This window comes from Euprymna scolopes, chromosome 30, assembly GCF_053919585.1.
Source record: "Euprymna scolopes isolate OS-2025 chromosome 30, ASM5391958v1, whole genome shotgun sequence".
NCBI lineage: Eukaryota > Metazoa > Mollusca > Cephalopoda > Sepiida > Sepiolidae > Euprymna > Euprymna scolopes.
Genome location: NC_136511.1, coordinates 43070568 through 43092571, shown reverse-complemented (window position 1 = coordinate 43092571; position 22004 = coordinate 43070568). Strand labels below are relative to the sequence as shown.

The 22004-nt window shown below is 36.4% G+C and overlaps 1 protein-coding gene across 2 annotated transcripts in view; it reads right to left on the bottom strand.

The window, feature by feature from the left end:
- LOC145254775 (protein-glutamine gamma-glutamyltransferase K-like) overlaps nucleotides 1–22004 on the bottom strand; it is a 553491-nt gene that overhangs the window by 445748 nt on the left and 85739 nt on the right. Inside the window, exon 1 of one of the 2 annotated variants that reach the window (XM_080113549.1) lies at nucleotides 1220–1643. The exons of the other annotated variant lie outside the window; for it this stretch is intronic. Within the exon in view, the coding sequence (XP_079969675.1) occupies nucleotides 1220–1254 (35 nt within the window). The 5' untranslated portion in view covers nucleotides 1255–1643. Of the gene's footprint in view, nucleotides 1–1219; nucleotides 1644–22004 lie in introns of those variants that run through there. 2 annotated transcript variants of the gene reach the window in all.

Below are 22004 nucleotides of genomic sequence, written 5' to 3'. Positions count from 1 at the left end.
TATATTAATATATATATATATATATATATATATATATATATATATATATATATATATATATATATTAAATAAAAAATGAGGAATAAAAGTTATCTATAAATTTATTATATCATCAGAACAATAAAGAAAAGTTAAGGGAAAATAAAGAAAAAACATTTAGGTCATGGCATTTCAAAGTTAAATGCTTCTCATCAGAACAGGAGAAGGGGCGGAATTATACCAAATCACAAATATTAAAATAAAACTGCTTAATGACATTACGAAATGAAATGAGAATGAAGGAATAGGATAAATGGTAAGTAGTAATTTAAAGTAGGTACAACATATAAGGGTGAATCGGAAGGGTAGTATATATGGAGGTAATAGTTTAAAAATTATTCGCCACCACGAATTAATGGAGATCATTAAAGAGAGCCATTAATAAAAGAAAGGAAAAATAGTGAAGATGAAGAGAAAGTAAAGAAAAAAGGATAGGAGATGATGACAATAAATAGGGAATACGGAAATACATATATAAAAATAGAAAAAAATAAAAACAAAACGATATTATATATATGTGTGTGTGTGTGTGTGTGTGTGTGTGTGTGTGTGTGCGTGTGTGTGTGTGTAGGAGAGAGAATTTTCAACGTTTCATTCTCTTTAGAATTCGTCAGGTTATTGCTTATATATATGTATGTGTGTGTGTGTGTGTGTGTGTGTGTGTGTGCTTGTATAGGAGAGAGAATTTTCAGCATTTCATTCTCGTTAGAATTCGTCAGGTTATTGCGTATGTGTGTGTGTGTGTGTGTGTGTGTGTGTGTGTGTGTGTGTGTGTGTGTGTGTGTGTGTGTGTGTGTGCATATCCACGGGCACATGTTTAGTCGTATTGTTTGTTATCATGGAGACGTTGATGAAGGGATTTTTTCCGACCTTTAAATGATTTTCTACATAAATAGTTGAATTCTTTTAAAGCATTGCAAATAAAAATGCATAATTAAAAGGCACACACATACACACACACACACAATAATATATATATATGTATATATATATATATATTATCGTGTGTGTGTGTGTGTGTGTGTGTGTGTGTGTGTGTGTGTGTGTGTGTGTGTGTGTGTACACGCGTGCGTCAATAAAATGTAGCATCAAGGATTTTCGCTGATCGTTCTCGTTGTGAGCGAACATGTCGCGCGCTTCGACACGAAACAGTTCAGGTAAGTTGAAAAAGTGGACTCACCTTCTAACTAGTGTCCGTCTGTGTCGCGCTGCCATCAGCTCGTCAAAGCAGAATCGAAGCTGCAAGTGTGGTTACATCCACGGCAACCAAATATGCGTGGTGCGTGTTGCTTTCTAGGGTTTCTTTCTTTTTTTTTTTTTGTGGACAACGGTGAGAAACTGCGAGGTGTGGGCAGAACACGGAGAAGGAACTCTTCTACGCGTAATGCAGCTGAAGGCTGAAGGCTGTCCATATAGGCTAACACGCGTGCAATGGGGTACAAAGATCAAGGAAGAAGAAATCGGTCGGATTTGTTAACCCAGAAAAACGTTTATACACACACACACACACACACACACACACACACACACACAAATATTTATATGCGTGTATACTCTTTCTCTAGCTTTCTTTTCTTTCTCCCTCCCTCCCTCTCTCTCTCTCTCTCTCTCTCTCTCTCTCTCTCTCTCTCTCTCTCTCTCTCTCTGTATATATGTATATATATACATATGTATATGTACATATGTATATATATGTGTACACACACATATATCTATCAATCTATCTATCTATATATATATATATATATATATATATATATATATATATAGAGAGAGAGAGAGAGAGAGAGAGAGAGAGAGAGCACAGACGAACACTAATTGGAAGTGAATCCACTTTTTCAACTAGAGAGAGAGATGGAGAAAAGAGAGTGAGAGAGACGAAAAGTACACATATATATATATATATATATATATATATATATATAGAGAGAGAGAGAGAGAGAGAGAGAGTGAGAGAGAGAGATAGATATATATTATCACTTATACATATATAATATCTATTTATGCATCTTCCGTCTTTCTCTCTCCCTCTCTCCCTCTCCCTCTTTCTCGCTTTCTCTCTTTTTCGATATAGTGATAATACAAATATCTAAAAAGCTCAATATATACAAACACACGTATATGTGTTTGTGTGCCATACATACATGTGTGTGTGTACATATGTATATACACGTGCGTGTGCATTATATATATATATATATATATATATATATATATATATATATATATATATATATATATATATATGATGTTGTTTGGGGTAGAAAGTGAGTAAATAAAATATGTTACGTAAGAAAGGTGTTGTAGAGGAGGGAGAGAACGAGTGAAATGCAATAGCGTCACTTCCGTGTAGGGAAAAAGACTTTGAGATTTGTGATAGAAGGTAATGAAACCGGAGTTTTATTCGAAAGGGAGTAGGGGATAAAAAGGAGGATGCAAAGGTAGGTTGGTCAAGATGGGGAGTGGGGTAAAGGAAGGTGAGAAAGACGGCCGGAAGAGAGATGAGGAAGGGTAGAGAAGAGAAGGGGCAAAAAGAAAGGGGAGGTAGAAAGGAAGAAGAGAGAGAGAGAAAGAGATGGATATCACAGAGGGAAACTAAAAGACCGTGATGAAGAAAGGCAAGAAGGAAAAGAAAGAGAGGCGGAAAGAAAGTGAGAAATAAAAGGAAAAGGGGAGATAGCGAGAGAATGAAAGCGATATAGAAGGAGAGAAAAATGTAAGATAGTAAATATTCTTAAAGGGGAAAGAAAGAGCGAAGGAAATGGATAACTAAAAGATAGTAAGACTGAAAGAGAGAGAGGAGGAGATAGAACTAAGAGAAGAAAGATAGTGAAAATATAGAAAATAGAAAAATACAGAGAAAAGTGAGATGGGAAAAGAGGAAGGTAGAAAGGAAAAGATATTGAAGGGAAGAAAAGGAGAAAAAAGGAGAAAGATAATCGAGAGATAAATGTTGGATTAGATGTAATCAGGAAGAAGGAAGGAAGAAAGAGAGAAAAGAAAAAAGAAGGAAAAGAAAGAGATTATGAAAGAGCGGTTATGAATTAAAGGGAAAATTCAATAGAAATAACCTGGGAAATAACGAAAGTAACAAAGAAAAAAGACAACAAAAAAACAGAAAGAAAGAAAGAAAGAAAGAAAAGAATAAAAGGGAGAAAGAAAGGCAGGAACGAAAACAGTAATGAAGAAAGATACGAAGCAAGATACAAAGAAAGAAAGGAAAACAAGGAAATAAAATAAGGAAGGGAGAAAGAAAACGAGAGAAAAGAAAGAAAATAATCAGGAGAAAGAATAAAGGAAGAACAAAGAATGACAGAAAAGAAGGGAAAAAGAAAAGAAAAAAGGAAACGGAAGATAGAAGAGGGGGAAGAAATGAGAAGATAACGGAACGAAAAAGGAAGAAAGAAAGAAAAGGAGGAGAGATAAAAAAAAGAAATTATGGAAGATAAAGAGGAAGAAAGAAAATAGATATAGAAAAAAAGAGAGAAAGAGAAAAGAAGGAAAAAGAGAATTTGATAGATAGATAGACAGATAGATAGATAGATAGATAGATAGATAGATAGATAGATGAAAAAAAAGAAGAATATAATAAGAAATACAAACGAAGGAAAAATCGTATTAAAAAAGAATAGTGAAAAAGAAAAAGAGGGGAAAGAGAACGAAGGTTTAGAGAGGGGGAGAGAAAGCGAGAGAGGGAGAGAGACGTAAGGAAAAAGGGGAGAGAGAAGGGGACGTAATCGAAGATGAGAAAGAGAGAAGCGAGAGAGATGAGAAGAAACGGAAAAAAAGAAAGATGAGTAGAGAGGACAGGAGATCTGACAGTGAGGCGAAAGAGTCCACGAGGGGTAAGTTGTTAGTGCGAAAATAAAACAAATTGTGGAGCAACCCCTACCCAACCCTAACCCACAAATTATGCCCTCCTCAACTCCTTAATTCTATCTTTTCTACCCAGATCCAATCTCAGTCCTATATTGTCCATTGCGTCGTATCAAATTTGTACTCTTTTTTTTTTCTTTTTTCATTAAAAAAAACGTTAAGAAAAAAAGACAACAGAGTGAGAAATTCCGATTAGACGCAAGAGCGTTAGAAGCAGTTGCAGAAACAATATTAAAGGCTGAAAAAGGATGCGCAAAAAAGGAATATTATAGCACGATTTTTAAAGGGCTTGCGCATGCGTTCCTTGGCTAATTCTGTCTGCACGCTATATATATATATATATATATATATATATATATATATAGTCATCCACATACAGTACTGTTTCGCTGTTTCACAGCTCATCAGTGCGGCTAGACAGGCAACTACCTCAAGCCAGGATTGAAACCCGACTGTTTACACGGCAGTCAAGGCTTCTAACCATTACGCTATTGGCGGCTGCTTGAACGAGTAGTGAGTTTAACGATGTTTTCATATCGTCCGAAATACCTCCGCTCGATATATATATATATATATATATATATATATATATATATATATATATATATATATATATATATATATATATATATTATTTTTAAAATATAATTATCCACTGACACGTGTTTCGTCGTCTACGACTCATCAGAGTGGCTGAATCTATTTTACTGAGGCTTTTCTCATATAGACCCTATTACGCTCTATAATGTGTGTGTGTGTATATATATATATATATATATATATATATATATATATATATATATATATATATATATATATACTAGCAAAAGTACCCGTCGTTGACTGGGTTTAAAAGCAACCTACAGAAAATGGACTCTGATTTATGGAAGTATGATAGGCTGTGAAAAGGAAGGGTTGTAAATTTGGGTTGAATTTGGGGCTATCAAAACCAAAGCAAATTATGATGAAAGTAAAAATAAAACAGATAAATCTCATAATTCATTATACCATACCTGTTCACACTGAAACACTTATCACAATATTCTGTGGATCTATATTAAAAAACCTTGTTAAACTTTGTCACGTATTTTCATTCTATGGAGATCAGGCTCGAACGAACACCCCATAATTTTATTATACCATATTTTTTTCAAACTGAAACATAATTATCAAATTATACTTACGCAGATAGATATGAAAAGTCTTTATTAAAGTTTGTGCCTATTTCCATTCTATGAAGGCCAGGCGCTAACACAGACCCCACAATTTTATTATACCATCCCTATTTAAGTTAAAACATACTTATCAAAGTATTCTTATGTACATCTATATCAAAACACTTGTAAACGTTTTTTGGTAATTTTTAAATGTTTTATTTCCATACTTTGTGGACCAGGCGCAAACGCAGACCTCACAATTTTAATGAACCACCGTTCTACCAGATCAAACATACCCATCCCTGTGTCTCGATACATCTTCTATCATTATATGTGATCAGTTTTCTATAATATTCAACCATATAGGAACCTATTCGTGACCACACACACACACACACACACACACACACACACACACACATACACACACACACATTCAGCTTTATATTATAGATATATATGTAGTGTAATAAACAGAGTCGAACTGAGCAAAGCCTCAGTAAAATATATTTAAAAGTGCTCTGCTCTGAGTATTGCAGTTATGATAAGCTCAATAGGTGTAATTACCTAGAGCTATTTAAATAGAAAAAATGAGGGATTAATAATTGTGAAATTATCAATAAAGTTTTCAAAGGAGGAAATATATTTAGAAAATATTTATATAGAGTCGGGACTCTGTCAAGGAATATAAATATGATTTTGTTCTGTTTTCTCACATGAAAACTTGATGGATAATTTCACAATTATTAATCCCTCACCCTTATATATATATATATATATATATATATATATATATATATATATATATATATATATATATATATATATATATATTAACGTTTAAAAACGATTAAAATATTGGCACAACGAGGGAGGAAAAAAAAAAGCGGGAGAAAAAAATTCAAAGTTCCCCAAAGAGAAACAATGCGTTGGATGTTTCCTTTTGCCGGCACAAAGAAGGTTGACGCACCGCAATAGAGACAGACTCCAAAAATCTTTAAATGGTTTCTGGGGTCCGCTCTATATTTTATATCTATCGGCACAGCACAGGTTGTCAACCAAATGCTGGCCAATAGCAGAGTCCAAGGCTGCAGAAGGAGGGAGACCACCAGACCCCATCCTCCCTTGTTTGATCTTCGATGGAACATGCTGGTTTATACGAGTCAAAAGGTGCAAGGATGTTCGCCCAACATAACCAGCATCGCACTGGCATTTAAATTGATATACAATATTACTATTTTGGATGTAAGGCAAACTATCCTTGCGAAAAGACGGAAAAGCAGGTCTCACGTAAATCACGTAGTCGTAAATACTCCTGCGAATCTGTTTAGAAAGTACATTACTCTTTTCCCCAATCCACGGTAATTTTAAATAAACCGGGCATTTCAAGGGTCCAAACTTTTTAGGGGATTTAAAATCCGCAACCTTTTTGAAAATACAGTCATCAATAAGGTCAACAGGATAACCATTATTGATGGAAAGTGAGAAGGACAATTCGCTTCCTTTTTTTTGGATGTTCTTGTCGAACGTTCAAGGGGGGGGGCTTTCTCACTACAATTTATAGAAAGCCGACATTTACTGGCCTATATGTGAACTGGTTGTCTTTTGTACCAAAATCACGTAAGGTCGGCTTAATTAATACTTTGGTACATAGAGCCCTGATGATTTGTTCACCTCACAGATTAGACGCCGAACTCGATAAGATCAGGTAAATATTCATTATATTATTATAATTATAATTATTATTGTTGTTGTTGTTGTTGTTGTTGTTGTTCTTGTTGTTATTATTATTATTATTATTATTATTATTATCATCATTACAACGGTAAATTTTACATTCAAGAGAAGGCTTTTACCCCGAAGCTAGTGAGCATAGTCAAAGAGTCAATTAGATGGAAAGCACCTGGCGTAGGAGCTTTGCTGTGCCCAGCTGAACCGACTTTTGGAATACGGTGATGCATTTAATTGCCAAGGAGTTCAACTCTTTCTCAATATTATCTGGAATTGAGCCAAGACACCTATGATGTTTGGCACAATGGAAGTTTTCTTGTTCCACAATCTCGAAATCTTCACCCTCAGTTTCGTAGTTTTTCAATCTTCTTGCCTGTTTAGTTGATGTCGCTTGGCAAACTACATCAATAATTTGTCACTCATTTGTATTCTTATTCACAACTACAATTTCTGGTTTCCGGTGAGTTATCTTCGGTCAGACTGAATCATGAAAACTCAGACAATCTTAACGTCCTCATTTTCCACTGCCGCTTCCTGGAAGATATTGGAACCAAACTCCAATGCAGATTTTCACATACTTTGTTGTGGCAACGTTTGTACAATAGAGTTTGGAGCAAGTGTAGGACACGCATTAACAATGTGTGACACTGTTACAAGAATCACACCACACAGTCTGCATTTATCAGAACAGCTCTTCCTGTAAGTGCTTTTAATGATTGCATTTGTAATTTGGACAGCAAATATTACATTTCTGTCTCCCTTTTCAAGTTATCATTTGACAGAAAATCCCAAGTGTCCTGACATTTTACTGCATTATTATTTTTTTTTTAGATTGTTTTTTATTTACTGAATTGTGTCTACAGTTTGTCCTTGAGAAATTTCTATTCTTTTTATATAATTGAATTCCATTTTGTAATTGTGAATATTTGTTGGGGGGGTGAAATTATATAAACCTCAGAAAACCCCAACGCGGATCAATCTATGTTTCAACGATACTAATCCTCTCTGCAAGTGTTAAGATTAATAAACGAAATAAAAAACTGATTTAGAAAACCCAGTCTGTCTGTCTGTCTGTCTCCAATTTTCTTTTTTCGAATAGCAACTCATCCGAGACGCAGGGTTGCAGAGCGAGGCGGGTCAAATCATTGCATTTTTGTGGATCGTTTATATATATATAGTATATATATACTGTTTTAAAAATAATAAATAAATAAAAATGTTATATACGTCCAAATTAAAAAGGGCGACTTTCTAAGTAAATAAAAAAATGAGCTCCGAGGCGGAGCCAATATTAACCGTATGTATCGCTTGAAAAATCAACAATAACAAAATATATATATATATATATATATATATATATATATATATATATATATATATATATATATATATATATATTCCTGATTCTTTAATGGGTACAAAATTTTTATATCGCAATCATGAAGGGAAGACTTAAATTCATGATTAAAAACATTTAAAATAAAGTCAACATTTAAAATAAAGTCAACGGGGTAAGGAGAAGAGAAGTAAAAAATCTATTTCCCTCTGAACTATTAATACTTGATCGTGGTTTAGACTTTTGTATTCCATTACCTGGTGTTAAACGGGAAGAGGTGTTTTTCTGAATTTGAAATCCTCAATGCCCAAGCAGAGAAACTTTCACCAGTCTCTGATATTAAAGTAAGGGATTTAAAAGCAAGATTAAAAGACCTTACACATTGCTATGCAAGTACACCAATATCACATTCAGAGTTTAAATGGCACAAAGAGCATTGTGCAGTTATTAAAATTCTACGGAAAAATAAATCGTTAGTTATTACTAGACCGGATAAAGGTTCAGGGGTTGTAATACTAGATCTTCATGATTATGCCGACAAAATGTCTATCATATTGACCGACACGGATAAATTTTTAAAAATGGACCCTGTTGCAACTCAGGATCGTACAACCTCTTTAGAAACCAGATTTCAAAACAAATTAGTCAAGTAGGTGATGAGTGGTATACTTCCATCGAGCATAGCTAATGAAATTAGACCCTCAGGATCGATCCGTCCTAGATTATATGGTTTACCAAAAACTCACAAAGTAGGTATTCCCTTAAGGTCCATTTTATCTATGGTATGGTCATCACAGCATAAAGTTGCAAAATAGATCTTTAATATTTTATAACCTGTATTAAAATATTACAGTAAATACTGTTTGAAAGATTCATTTCATTTTGCAGACTTTGTTCAAAGGTCTAAAGTTGTTAATAAATTCATGTGTTCTTAGTAACCTGTTTATTTGCTCCCGATTTCAGAGACTATAGATATCTGGACAGATTTTTTATATCTAGTCAGATATCGCCTCCTCCCATTTCTTAAAGTATATTCGTTGAGCTGATGAAATTTGCCACTACATCTGTTGAATTCAGTTTCAACGATGTAATGTATCGGCAAATAGAAGGTGTGTCGATGGACTCAGTTTTGGGACCGATAATCGCGAATATTTTCGTGGGATCCATGAAAAGCAATTGCTCTCTGGACCCCTGAAACCTTTCGTCTATTTTCGCTATGTGGACGACGCATTTTGTTTCTTCAGTAATCAAACAGAGGCAAATGATTTTTCCCCTTACTTAATAGGATGCCTCCCGCGTTACAGTATATTTATGAAGGAGAGTCTAACTCGTTCATAGATTTCCTCGATGTATTGGTAACAAAAATACCACCAAGTTACCTTACATCATCATACCGTAAACCTACATTCACGGGACTGTAAACAGGCTGAGATTCATTTTGCACCCAAAACGTAAGATAAATTTAATTTGGACCCTAACACATCCTGCCCTTATGATCTGCTCAAAATCAAAATTGGATGAGGAATTTAAAATAATTACTGATACCCTATCCAAAAATGGGTATCCTCTGGATGTGATTAGGTCAGTTATGCAAAGGAAAATAGCGGAGCCCAAAATAGCGGAGTCCTCTGTAATTAAAATTCAAATGGTTAGTAAATGTCTAGTATATCTGCGTTTACTGTGAGTAACAGTAAGTTAGAAATTCGCAAAGCAAATCAGCTCAACAGTACAAAATTGTTATTTTGCTTTAAATGTGCGTATTGTGTCCTCCAATGCCATCCTGTCGAAAAAATGTTCTACCCACCCATCATGTAATGTAATTTACAATTTTGAATGTAGTTGCAGTCCCAACTATATGGGTTGAACAGCATTAAGATTGGATGAAAGAGTCGAACAGCACGTAACAACCAAAATCAACGGTTTTAAATCACTGACCATCTCATAAAAAAACCTCATGTGCAGCGAACTTTAGCACGAACTCTTTTTCAATTCTGAGTCGTGCTCACTCATTATTTCAATTAAAGATGCTTGAGATGTTCACGTTCGGTTGAGAAGGCCTTATCTCTGTAAACAGAGGGAATGCCTATTGGGTTTGAGCGTGATTAGTCTCAAGGATCTTCGAGTAATATGATGTTGCTTTACTTTAATCGTTTCCCCCATTTTTCTCCCCTCCTCATACATAACGTAATTTTATTTGTACATATTTTCGATTCCCATTTGTTTTTTTTTTGTTTTTTGTTGCTGTTGTTTTTTTTTCTTTTTCACCGAAACAAATCTCTCGATACAGCCGTAATCGAGCGAGAGCGAAACCGGTCAGCTGACTCCTCCCCTATTTTTTTCTTCTCCTCATTCCGTTGACTTTATTTTTAACGTTTTTCATTATGAATTTAAGTCTTCTCTTCACGGTTGCGATGTATATATATATATATATATATATATATATATATATATATATATATATATATATATATATATATATATATATATACTAGCAGTTCAGCACGGCTTTGCTCGGGCTCTGCATATTGTCCATAACTTTATGTGCATATATATATATATATATATATATATATATATATATATATATATATTAAAAAGTTTGACTTATGTCCAGGTAACCTAAATTTTAAGTGTTTAGGCCCAAAATTGGCGAAGGAGTTTGGTAGAGTGTGAAAATGTCAACTCTTTAATGTGCCTTCTAGTAATTTTAGTCGTCGTGTGTACTTGTTAAAGTATCGAATGTTAGTATTGTTAGTTAAGATATTTCTAATGTCGGACGACTGTAGGTTTTTTATCGTAAGATGTTAGGTGTTGTTTTATGGCGCTATTGTCTAATAACACATAATAATAACACATGCATATTATGTTAGGTGTTGTTTTATGGCGCTATTCTCTGCTAAATGGTAGGTTAATCGTCGGGAGAGTGTTGTTGTGGTGTGACATATGTATGTGCTGTATGAGTTTTTAGAATAGGTCGGAGACATTCTGCGAAAGGGCAAATAAATTCATACACTACATTAGTTTGGCTTAGTGTGATGTCAGTAGTATTATTGTTTGAAATTATTAAATTGGAAGTTTTAAATTTAGTATAATATATTATTAGTTTGATCTTTTTATTCTGGTCGGTAGGTCAGGTGTATCTTTTAATTAGGTTTGCTATTATTTTGTCATCTGTTTTGTAGTTAGTGTTTTGTCATGTTTTGTAGTTAGTGTGTAGTTGGTTTTTATAGTATACAATGATTATATAGACACGCACATACAAGCAATTTCACTTTTATAGATAGACAGAGAGAGGGAGAGAAAGAGAGGAGAGAGTATGTAACAGGTGAGTTTATGAATATGTTTACCTAACGTTGAAACATGATGGTGATGAATCATAGCTACGGGTCTTCTCTATTTATGTTAGATTCATCGAGTAGAGATTTCTAGCATCTATTGCTAAGCTGAAATTGACGTTGTGACTGCAGATTGCATTGCATAATATCATGCTTATACACAATCGAATGCATCCGTAAATAAAATTAGTCAATCTCATATTTCTCATTCGAAAGGGAGATTTTGTGCGGCATAATGCCCTTTTTCTTCTTCTTTCTTTCTTTCTTTCTTTTCTCTTATTTTTACTCTGCCTCTTTGTTAAAAGTTTTCTTTTGCGTTTCTGTATTTCTTTCAATGCTGCATGTTCAATTAAGGTTCATATTACGAACAGCTAGCGTACAATGTGAAAAGTATTTAGCTAAGAAGAGTCAACCTGTTGAAATGATGTTCTATGCAGAGATTGTAAGCCACTTGAGATTCTATAGAAGGTGTGTCCATTCCAGACAATAGGCCTCCATGGGCAATCACTTTTTATGTTTATAGATTAACAGCAAATAAACTCTCTCTCGGAAAGTGATCCAATTGATCTCTCTCTCTCTCTCTCTCTCTCTCTCTCTCTCTCTCTCTCTCTCTCTCTTTCTTTCTCTCTCTTTCTCTTTTTCTCTCTCTCTTTCTCTCTCTATCTGTACATATATAAATAATAATTATTTTTCTTCCTACAGGCACTAGTATTTCATGCTTAAGCAATCATCCGCGGTAATTCCCACCGTTCATGAGATTCGAACCCAGCAACGAAGCTACCTTTTGCTCCATTTACTAAGCCTTTACCCCAGGCCATCAAACAACTGACAGGGGAATAAAGGTAATTAAGAACTATTAAACGCCGAATTCGGGTGAATACATTAGACAATCTAGAGTGTTCGAACAGACGGAAGTCGTGAACATTGCATAAACGTTGACTGTCTTTGAGTTATAATTCCACAGATAGTACTTATCCTTAAGTATTCTTAAAAGGGCTTCATAATTATGATTAAATAATGATTATTTATTTTTACCTACAGACATATGTATATTATATACAGCTGTTCCCGGCCACGCGTTGCTGTGGCTCAGTTTGTTTAAATGGAAAACAAACAAAAAAAAACAAAAGAGACAAATTGTATGTTTAACATGCGTATGTTCTCAATACTTGTAGATATACGATATTTTTCGAATTGTTAATGGCTATTGCAAACGCCAGCGAATTGTGAAGTGCAGTATCTTTAATAAAAGAAAGCTGTATCAGTTGAAGTTATTCGATGCACGTTCGCTGCCCGTTATTTCTTAGGTTGGCAGGGGGGAGGAATATGAGAGTTCAATTTTCCAATAGACATTATGTGAGCACGCACTGAGGAATTTCATAAAGCGATTTTATTTTTATATGTAAGTATAGTGTTTTATTATAAATAAATTGATGGAAAAAATTGAACAGAAAACTGTTAAGAGATTAAACCAACAAAGTAAGTAGGAGACCGATGGCAATCCAGACGAACAACAAATGAGAAAAAAAATGTAAAAATGTTGTAGGATAAGTTTTAAAAAAGGAATTTGGCAAAAAAAAATTATTTTTTTTTAAAAATTATTTTCGTACAGATTTTTGTGGAGAAAATCTTGCATTCCAATATGATTCATAAGAATGTTTGGTTTCTCTTCATTATTGTACCAATTTACTATGCCTCCCCACGGGACAGAGTTAGACACCAGGGTCGTTTTTTAACGTGGAGAAAAGGTACAAAAATAAAAATTGTCTCAGTCGTGAAGGATTCCCCCTCCACCGAAAGAGAACAAGAAAATGAAGTGCAGCAGCTGAAGAACAGATACTACACGTAGTAATGCGGAGGGGAATCCCTTTTTAGCTTATTTAGATGACAGAAGAACTTTATTTAAGTACAATACTTAATAGTAACAGCCATGGTAAGGTGCAAAAAAAAAAGTGCCACCTAATTTAACTTTCACTATTCGTTACCTAAATATGCAGTATCTTAGCTGTGATACTAGAGCTATTCTTCCTGAGTGGATGCTATGCTCCGTGCATTACCTTAATGTCTTCCTATAAATACAAAATACGGAATTCCGATCCGCCATGAACTAGTTCTTGTAACTGGAACAAACACCTAACTGCTAGCTACGAAATCCCAATATACATTTTACCTCCAAGACGATTACCTCTGTCTAGCCTGCATGCGCAAAAAAAAAAAAAAAAAAAAAAAAACTTACCTGCCACTCTAAATCCTGAATCTGTTTCTTGTAAATTAATAACTCCTATCCCTTGAAGGCTAACAATCTGCTCCTTCCCACCAAATCGCCACTTAACTCCTACAGTTCACTCCGTTTTGTACTGGACTCTTTAACTTCCAGCCCCTGACTCTCACATGCTAACTGCTTAGTCATCACTAAACATCTATACAATTCTACCCTCTAGACATGCATTGGAGTTCATTCCTATTCCAGTTGGGATTAAACAGCCAAAGTATGTACTCGGAAGCAAAGCACACCGCACTGCATTACACAACTGTCCCCTCTTAGATATCTTTGCAACGCTAATACGAAACTGAACCAATGCTCCTTGCTATGCTAAATGTCCATAACTTTTACTTGAATGCTGAAAACATCTTCTCTCAATAATAGAAACTCACCTTGTACCTCCAACTTTATTCGCACCTACTAAAACCAGCCCATATATCTATTTATCAAATTACACATGACTCAAAACTTTCTGTTTTACCCGTACTATATTGCACTCGCATCTCATGCCCTGCTATCATCTAAAATATAGTTTTGGCACAACTCGTAGTTCAATTCTTAACTCCTACTCACACTTTAATATTATACTAGACCCAAGCTCACATGGATTAAAAAAAAAAATAAAAAAATAAATAAAAATAAAAAAGGAAAAAAAAATGAGAAAAAATATATATAAACAAAAGTGAAAGCCTCTAACCACACTATCTCCTAACAAGCCTCCTTACAATCATAGTTGCTTACACTGCATGAGCTCTACTCAACCCCTTTATCCAGTAACAATGAAATAACAATATCCCTAATCCACTTTGAGGAGTGTAACTATTTAGCAGATATAACTTCTACAAACTAACCCAATAACATTATCTAACCACGCGGGGTCGCAGAAATACCTGGACTAGAACCCAGGCGCGGAGCAAACCCTCTCAGTGGTGACGGACCCAGAAGATCTTTCCAGATCATCCGTCTAGGAGAAGGAAAACTCTGAAACTAAACCAAAGAGGAGGGAGGCCTCTTCAGTCTTGGATGACAGCCTTCCTAGAGCTGGTGACTCAAACAAATTACCGGTTTGCAATACCTAAATTGCTTAAGGAGTAGATAGGTCCTGCCTATCGCCCGGCTTCCATACTCCTTCTTTGCCTATTAGTCAGGCGCAGAGATACTATCAGTGATTCGACAGAAACACCCATTGGTAGATCTTGTTTCTTGTCTAGGGCAATGAACGCCGTTTCCCCACTCCCGACACACCCCACCCCTAAAGCTGGGCATTGGAGAATGCTTGAGTACCACATATGCCTGAGCAATTAGATTGGGCTGACCTTCCTCTGATGGGTTGAGGGTACCGGATTGACAGTTACTGGCTGCTGTTTCCGACTGGTAGTACAGGAGCCCTAACTCTTTGGTAGCGCTTAGAGCGGCTGCTCCATCAACAGTTGAATGATATCGGGATGTTTGCAGTGCCATGGTGCGCATGGAAAGGGACCCTGCACTCATCCCCGGTGGGCTTTCCTGAGGCCACAGTCCTAGTTGATGGAGGGTCAGCTGATGGTCTGCTTGTGATGCATGTGTGATATTCTGCATAACCTCCTGTTCGGCTTCCCCTAACCCAACTGAAACTCGTTAAAAAACATGATGACAGTACAATCTAAAAATAAGCTTAAACCAGGCTTAGGGTCAAACAAATCCAACTTGCCTCCTCCCTTGAGGCTTGCATTCACAAATATCCGTGGGCTTAGAACTAATTTAGTTGATGTTGAAGCATTTCTCCTAACAAATACCCCGGATATCTTAGCACTAAGTGAGACTAACCTACACTCCTCCATCCCCTCTAACTACTTTAACATGCCTGGATATCTCCCACTCTGCCGTAAGGACTCTGACAGACATATGCACGGACTTGGAGTTTACATTCGTAATACCCTTTCCCTGACTAGAGAAACAAACCTAGAAACGGATGATCAAGCCTTTATGTGCTTTAGACTAATCATGCAACACAACATTAGCTACTTTTACTTTCTCTACCGCTCTCCCTCGACCCAAGACTGCACCATAATAAACAAAGTATCTGACAGCATAGACACAGCACTCTCCTTCGACACTAGCGCCCAAGTACATGTATTTGGTGACTTTAATGTCCATCACAAAAACTGGCTTGGATTCTCTACTTATACAGATGCAGCAGGCAGCGCAACTCATAGCTTCTCTGTATCTCACTCCCTATCGCAAATTGTTACTTTTCCAACCCGCTTCCCTGATCAGGAAGAACAACACGCATCACTATTGGATCTGTTTTTGACCACAATTCCTGATGATTGTGTAACGAAAGCCGACAGCCCACTTGGGAACGCTGATCATGCGGTAATAATGGTTGAAATCGCCCTAAACTCTAGACCCAAAACTGAAGAGCCAGTGCTCAAAACAACGAGATATTATAAAAAGGCTGACTGGGAAGCTATCAGAGATCTTATCAGAGACGCCCCATGGGGAAATATTTTTTCTCTTCCTGCTGAACAGTGTGCAACTGAGACCACTGAATGGTTCAAAACTGCAATCGAAGCGCATGTTCCCATGCGGAAATTCTATAGATAGCCCCACTCTCCCCAATGGTTTACTTCGACTTGCGCAACTGCCATTGCTCAAAGGTAGCATGCATTCCGCAGGTTTAACCGACATAAGTCCAGTTCAAACTAACAAAAGTACATAGAAGCTAGAAGTAACGTTAAGAAAGAAATAGCGACAGCTAAGAGGGAATTTACGGAAACCACTAAAAAACGCATCGAAGCACAGAAATTAGGAACTCGTGACTTCTGGAAAATCTACAACAGTGTAGTAAATAATGGGCAATCAACAATTCCCCCACTAACCAACAATCACGAGGTTCTTTGCTCAGCAACTGAGAAGGCTAACATGCTTGCCAGTCGGTTTGCCTCCAACTCTACACTGGACCCTCTAAACCACCCCTACCTGACTTTCCTATGCGGACAGACGCCAAACTAGACGATCTGGAAATCACCCCTGCTCAGGTGCATGCTATCATAAAAAACCTTGACACTTCCAAAGCATGTGGACCCGACCTCATCCCAGCTGTGCTATTAAAAAAGTGCTCAGCCGAAGTAGCTCCAGTTCTCTCCAAACTCTACAACAAGTGCCTTAATGAATCTTGCTTTCCGAGCTGTTGGAAAACTGCTTCTGTGGTACCAGTATTCAAGAATTCTGGCGAAAGAACTGACCCATTAAATTATCGCCCTATTAGCCTCCTCCCACTTTTTGCCAAAATATTTGAGACCTTAATTAACCATGCTCTAGTCCAGCACCTTACAGATGCTAAACTTCTGACCGACCATCAATATGGATTTAGACAAGCCCGTTCCACGGCAGACATCCTCACTGTAATCTCTGAACGCATATACCATTCACTGGACAAAGCGGGAGAGGGCAGAGCGGTAGCTCTAGATATATCTAAGGCTTTTGACAGGGTATGGCATGAGGGTCTCCTCAGGAAGATTAGATCTTACGGTATCACTGGTAGAATACTTAACATAATTAAATCCTTCTTAGATAAGAGAAAAATCCAGGTTGTCCTCGACGGTCGTACGTCTAAACAATATAATATAAATGCCGGAGTGCCCCAGGGATCTATCCTTGGTCCTCTGCTGTTCCTGATATTCATAAATGACCTCCCCGATAAAATTGCCTCTGAGATGGGTATATATGCTGATGACACCACACTCTATAGCAGGCAGGACAGGAAAACAAATGAACATATATCTAAAGTAATGGCAGAAACACTAGAGGATGACCTCAAATCAGTAGTGGAATGGGGACAAAAATGGATGGTAACGTTCAATGCCACCAAGACAAAACTGGTTTCATTCAATAATTACAAGAAACCTTCTCTACCACCTATAGCAATGGCCAACAACTCTTTAGCTGAGAGTACGTCTTTCAAGCTCCTTGGCCTAACGTTCACAGGAAACATGAGCTGGAACAATTACATCGAGGGCATTGCCAGGGCCGCTGCGAGGAAGGTGGGCTCTCTCTACCGTGCTAGAAAACTTCTAACACCCGAAAGTATCCTGTACCTCTATAAGGCCATCATTCGCCCATGTATGGAGTATTGCTGTCATATTTGGGCCGGTGCATCGGCTACTAGTCTCTCTCTCCTTGACAGGGTTCAAAAGAGAGTCGCAAATCTGATAGGCCCTAAACTGGCATCTAAACTTCAGCCTCTGTCCCATCGACGAAACGTTGCATCCCTCTGCCTGTTCTACAAGTATTATAATGGTGAATGCTCTGAAGAACTGCAAGCACTTGTGCCCCCACGACGTGAACACCCTCGACAGACACGACAAGCTGCAAAATCCCACCCCCACACTGTAGAGATCCCTAGATGTAAAAGATCTTTCTACTCCAGTAGTTTCTTCCCCAGAACTGCTAGACTTTGGAATTCCATTCCAGGTCACTGCTTCCCCAACTGTACTGACATGCAGAAGTTCAAGTGCAACGTGAACCAACATCTCGCTGCCCTAATCCCTACATAGTGCCCCAGTAGATGTTTCCCCTGATAGTAGCCCCCTACACCAAAGTGGCAATGTGCCTTGTTTGGGGTGAAAATGTAATAAATAAATAAAATAAAAAAAAACACTTTGATCTTGACCAAATTATTGTAGCGAAATTCGGAAATGGAAATAATGCTCTTCAAGTGTAATCAATAGTGTCTAATGAATTGCCATGTCATATTAATGTAAAACTCACAGAAAAACGATAAGGTGTAAATTAATTAATAAAGGAAATAGTTGTTGAAGAAATTAGAAATGTTAGCCATTTTCATTGTGGTTACAGCACATGTCACGTAATCAAAACAAACATAATCGAAATATTTTTTTCGTTGAATCTTTGAAGACGTAAGTAAATACAAACTGGCAATTATGGAGATAACATTTTGATATTTTTTGCAATTTTTTATCACGGACACAAACACACGCAAGGTAAGTACGCGCAGTGAGAGAAAGAGAGAGAGTAGGAGCATAACCTTTGCATAAAGTGTAGAAATATAATTAATGAGAATGTTCATAAACATTTTGGTTCCTTATTGTAGCGAAATGCGGAAATCGAAATAATGCTGTTCAAGTGTAACCAATAGTATCTGAGGAATTGCCATGTCGCATTGATGTAAATTGCGAAACTCACGGAAGAACGATGAAATATAAATAAACAAAATAGCAGGCGAAGAAATTAGAACTATTTTCCTTGTGATTACTTCTCATGTCACGTGACTAAAGCAAACAGAGTTGTAAGCACTTTTTTCGTTGACTCTTTGTAGATACAAGTAAATGCGAAATGACAATTATGTAGATAGCATTGTAGATACTTGCACACACACACATACACACACAAACGACTGTAATTACCTAAGCATTAAATAAAATTGACGCCGGGGAAAATAATATGTCTGTTGGTGACACCATGTTTTAATCATAGTAACCATTACTTTATAAAGAGAAGAACTGCATTCCGGAATATGAGAATTTTAAGAGCTCAGCCAATTAGAATAGACAGATGTTGTCAAGGGAGCCTTTATTATTTATAAATAGGAAATTGGAAAGAGTATGTTAGGTTTATGTTTTCTTGAGCCAGTTACGCTCGGTGTAATAATAGAATCTGCGAAAAGTGTAGAATTCGTTCCGGTGACAACTAGTAGTAGTAGTAGTAGTAGTAGTAGTAGTAGTAGTAGTGGTGGTGGTAAATATTAGTGAAAAAAATAGGGACTCCTTCCTCTATAGATGTTGAGGTTGTTATGGTATTGATCGTAAGATGAAATATAGTATTTTAATATTACGACTGAATGTGTGTAAAATAGTGTTCAATACCTATTTTGGTCCAGAGGAAAATTCTGCAGTCATTTGTTTATATATGGAGATGTGATTCACTTGACTAATGAGCCACATATATGTTTGTGCATCTATGTGCTTATATATATATATATATATATATATACATATATATATATATATATATGTATGTATATATATATATATACTCTTTGTTTTTACATAAGCAGTAATATGTTGCTACACAGTCATAAACATGTTTCGGTCAACTAGTTATCAGTAAGTAGAGACCTCTTCAGGCGATACAGTTTATATGAAAGCAAAGTTTGTAATAAAAATATCAGGTTTTTTTCGTCACAAGGAGTTAATATTAAGAGGTTCCGTCAAATGCTGTAAAAAATAAGATTTGGTTGTATGTTAATAAGACCGATTAGAGTGTGGATTTGAATCTGTGTTTCGATATAGGAATGAATCAGAAGGGTGGAGATTAAGGATCGAGATAGAGGTAATGGTAGATTAAAGAGAATAGTATTCGTATGCGGGTGTGCTGGCCGCCCCAAATCTTTAACATACTAGTGTGTGTAGGTTCAAACAGTAGGGGAATGTGAATTTGACATATCAATGCTAAAAGGGTTTTCAGATTTAATCGGGTTGTTCAGTTATTTAAAAAAAAGCTTTTAATTTGACTAGAATAAATGTACGACTTACGTTTCTCTCTTGTATATTCCCGCCCCGCCACTGTCATCCGTACACACATTAGTGAAGAGGTTAAGAGATAAGGAAGAAAAGAAAAAGAAGTAAAGGAGAAAAGGAGAGAAGAAAAAAACAAAGAAGTGAAAGAGGAAGAATGAAAATGTGAAAACCATAAATAATTTATTTTGTTTTGATTGCTAGTCTGTCATTCGTTAGAGAAACCAAGTATCATTTTTTACTTCTCAATATACGAGGTGTCTTCAACAAGTTCCCAAACATTTTTCGTACTGACACTTTTATTGATAGTACACACGTAAAACTCTAGCCCCTCGAAGTAATCTTCTCCGGCTGCAATGCACTTGTACCGTTCCAACAATTTCTGGGAGGCTCCATGGAAGTCCTCTTGTATGAGCATTTCAATGACCCTTGTCGCAACTTCTTTCATCTCCTCAGTTGTCTCATAATGAGAACCGTCAGAGTTTTTCTTGGGCTTACGGAACAACAAAAAGTCACAGAGCGCAAAATCTGGAACATAGGGAGGGGGGAAAACTTTCTTGGTGTCCATCTTGGTAAAGGATGTAGCACCAATGGGACAAACTTCGTGTAGATTTTCCTCGCGAAAAATTATGCGTACAGTTCCCACACTGACATCAAACTGTGCACTTAATGCCTCTATAGACACACGATGAGCCTTCTCCATGAAATTTTTCATTTGGCCAATCAAACCTGGTGTTCTGACTTCCTTACTCCTCCCACACCTTTCATCATCTCTCACAGACTTCCTGCCTTCCTTGAATCTCTTATGCCACTCAAAAACTGATGCTTGATTCATGCAAGGTGGTCCAAAAACAGTTTGAAGCATTTCATACGTTGCTGTGGCATTTTTTTCCAAGTTCAATTATGTCCAGATTGCATTTTTGAAATTCACCAGCTTTGAAAATCAGGCTTTAGTAAGGTGTATTCCAATTCCTACTTCTTTTGAACCTGGACAATCATAAGTAATTGGTCAGTCATCTTATAAGATGTATAGCAAACATATACTGAATTTTCAAGAGTCTACGACAATTTTAAATGCCTGTGCAGTCTGCTTGTTTTATATATATATATATATATATATATATATATATATATATATATATATATATATATATATATATAATATGCAGACCGCTTAGTATTGTTCGATCGTAAAATACGCTTAAATATGGTATTTTAAATGCCTGTAGAAAAAAAGCCTGAAAACTTATTGAAAGCACCTCGTAGACTTGTTTAAAACATGAGTTGTAATTTTTTGGAAGGAAAACGTGTTATTAAGGTAGGAAGGACCACATGAACCACACTACGGGCAGCGTCGTAAGCAAGCACTGGATTCAGAGGACGACAATGGGTAGACGACCACGACCTGTGCAGTGCATGAGCAGAAACCCGCGTTCACAGCGTTATTTAATTCTTTTGTTTGAAACTTCATTCCTTAACAAAATTAGGGTAACACATTAATACCATCAACGTGGTTATACATTTGACACACCTCGTACAAAGATCGTTCCAAAAATAAGATCTCTAATAGTAGTTTTTTAACTTAAAAACTAAAAGTAGTAGATAGTTTTAACTTAAAAACTAAAACCTTAAAGAGCTACGAAGACGGGAGTGGTATCATTAAAACTGGCGACTTTTTCTGCTCCATATCCATCGGCATTTTCAATGTATTTTATTCTGGAGCGCGCTTTATCACTCATATCGTTGCCG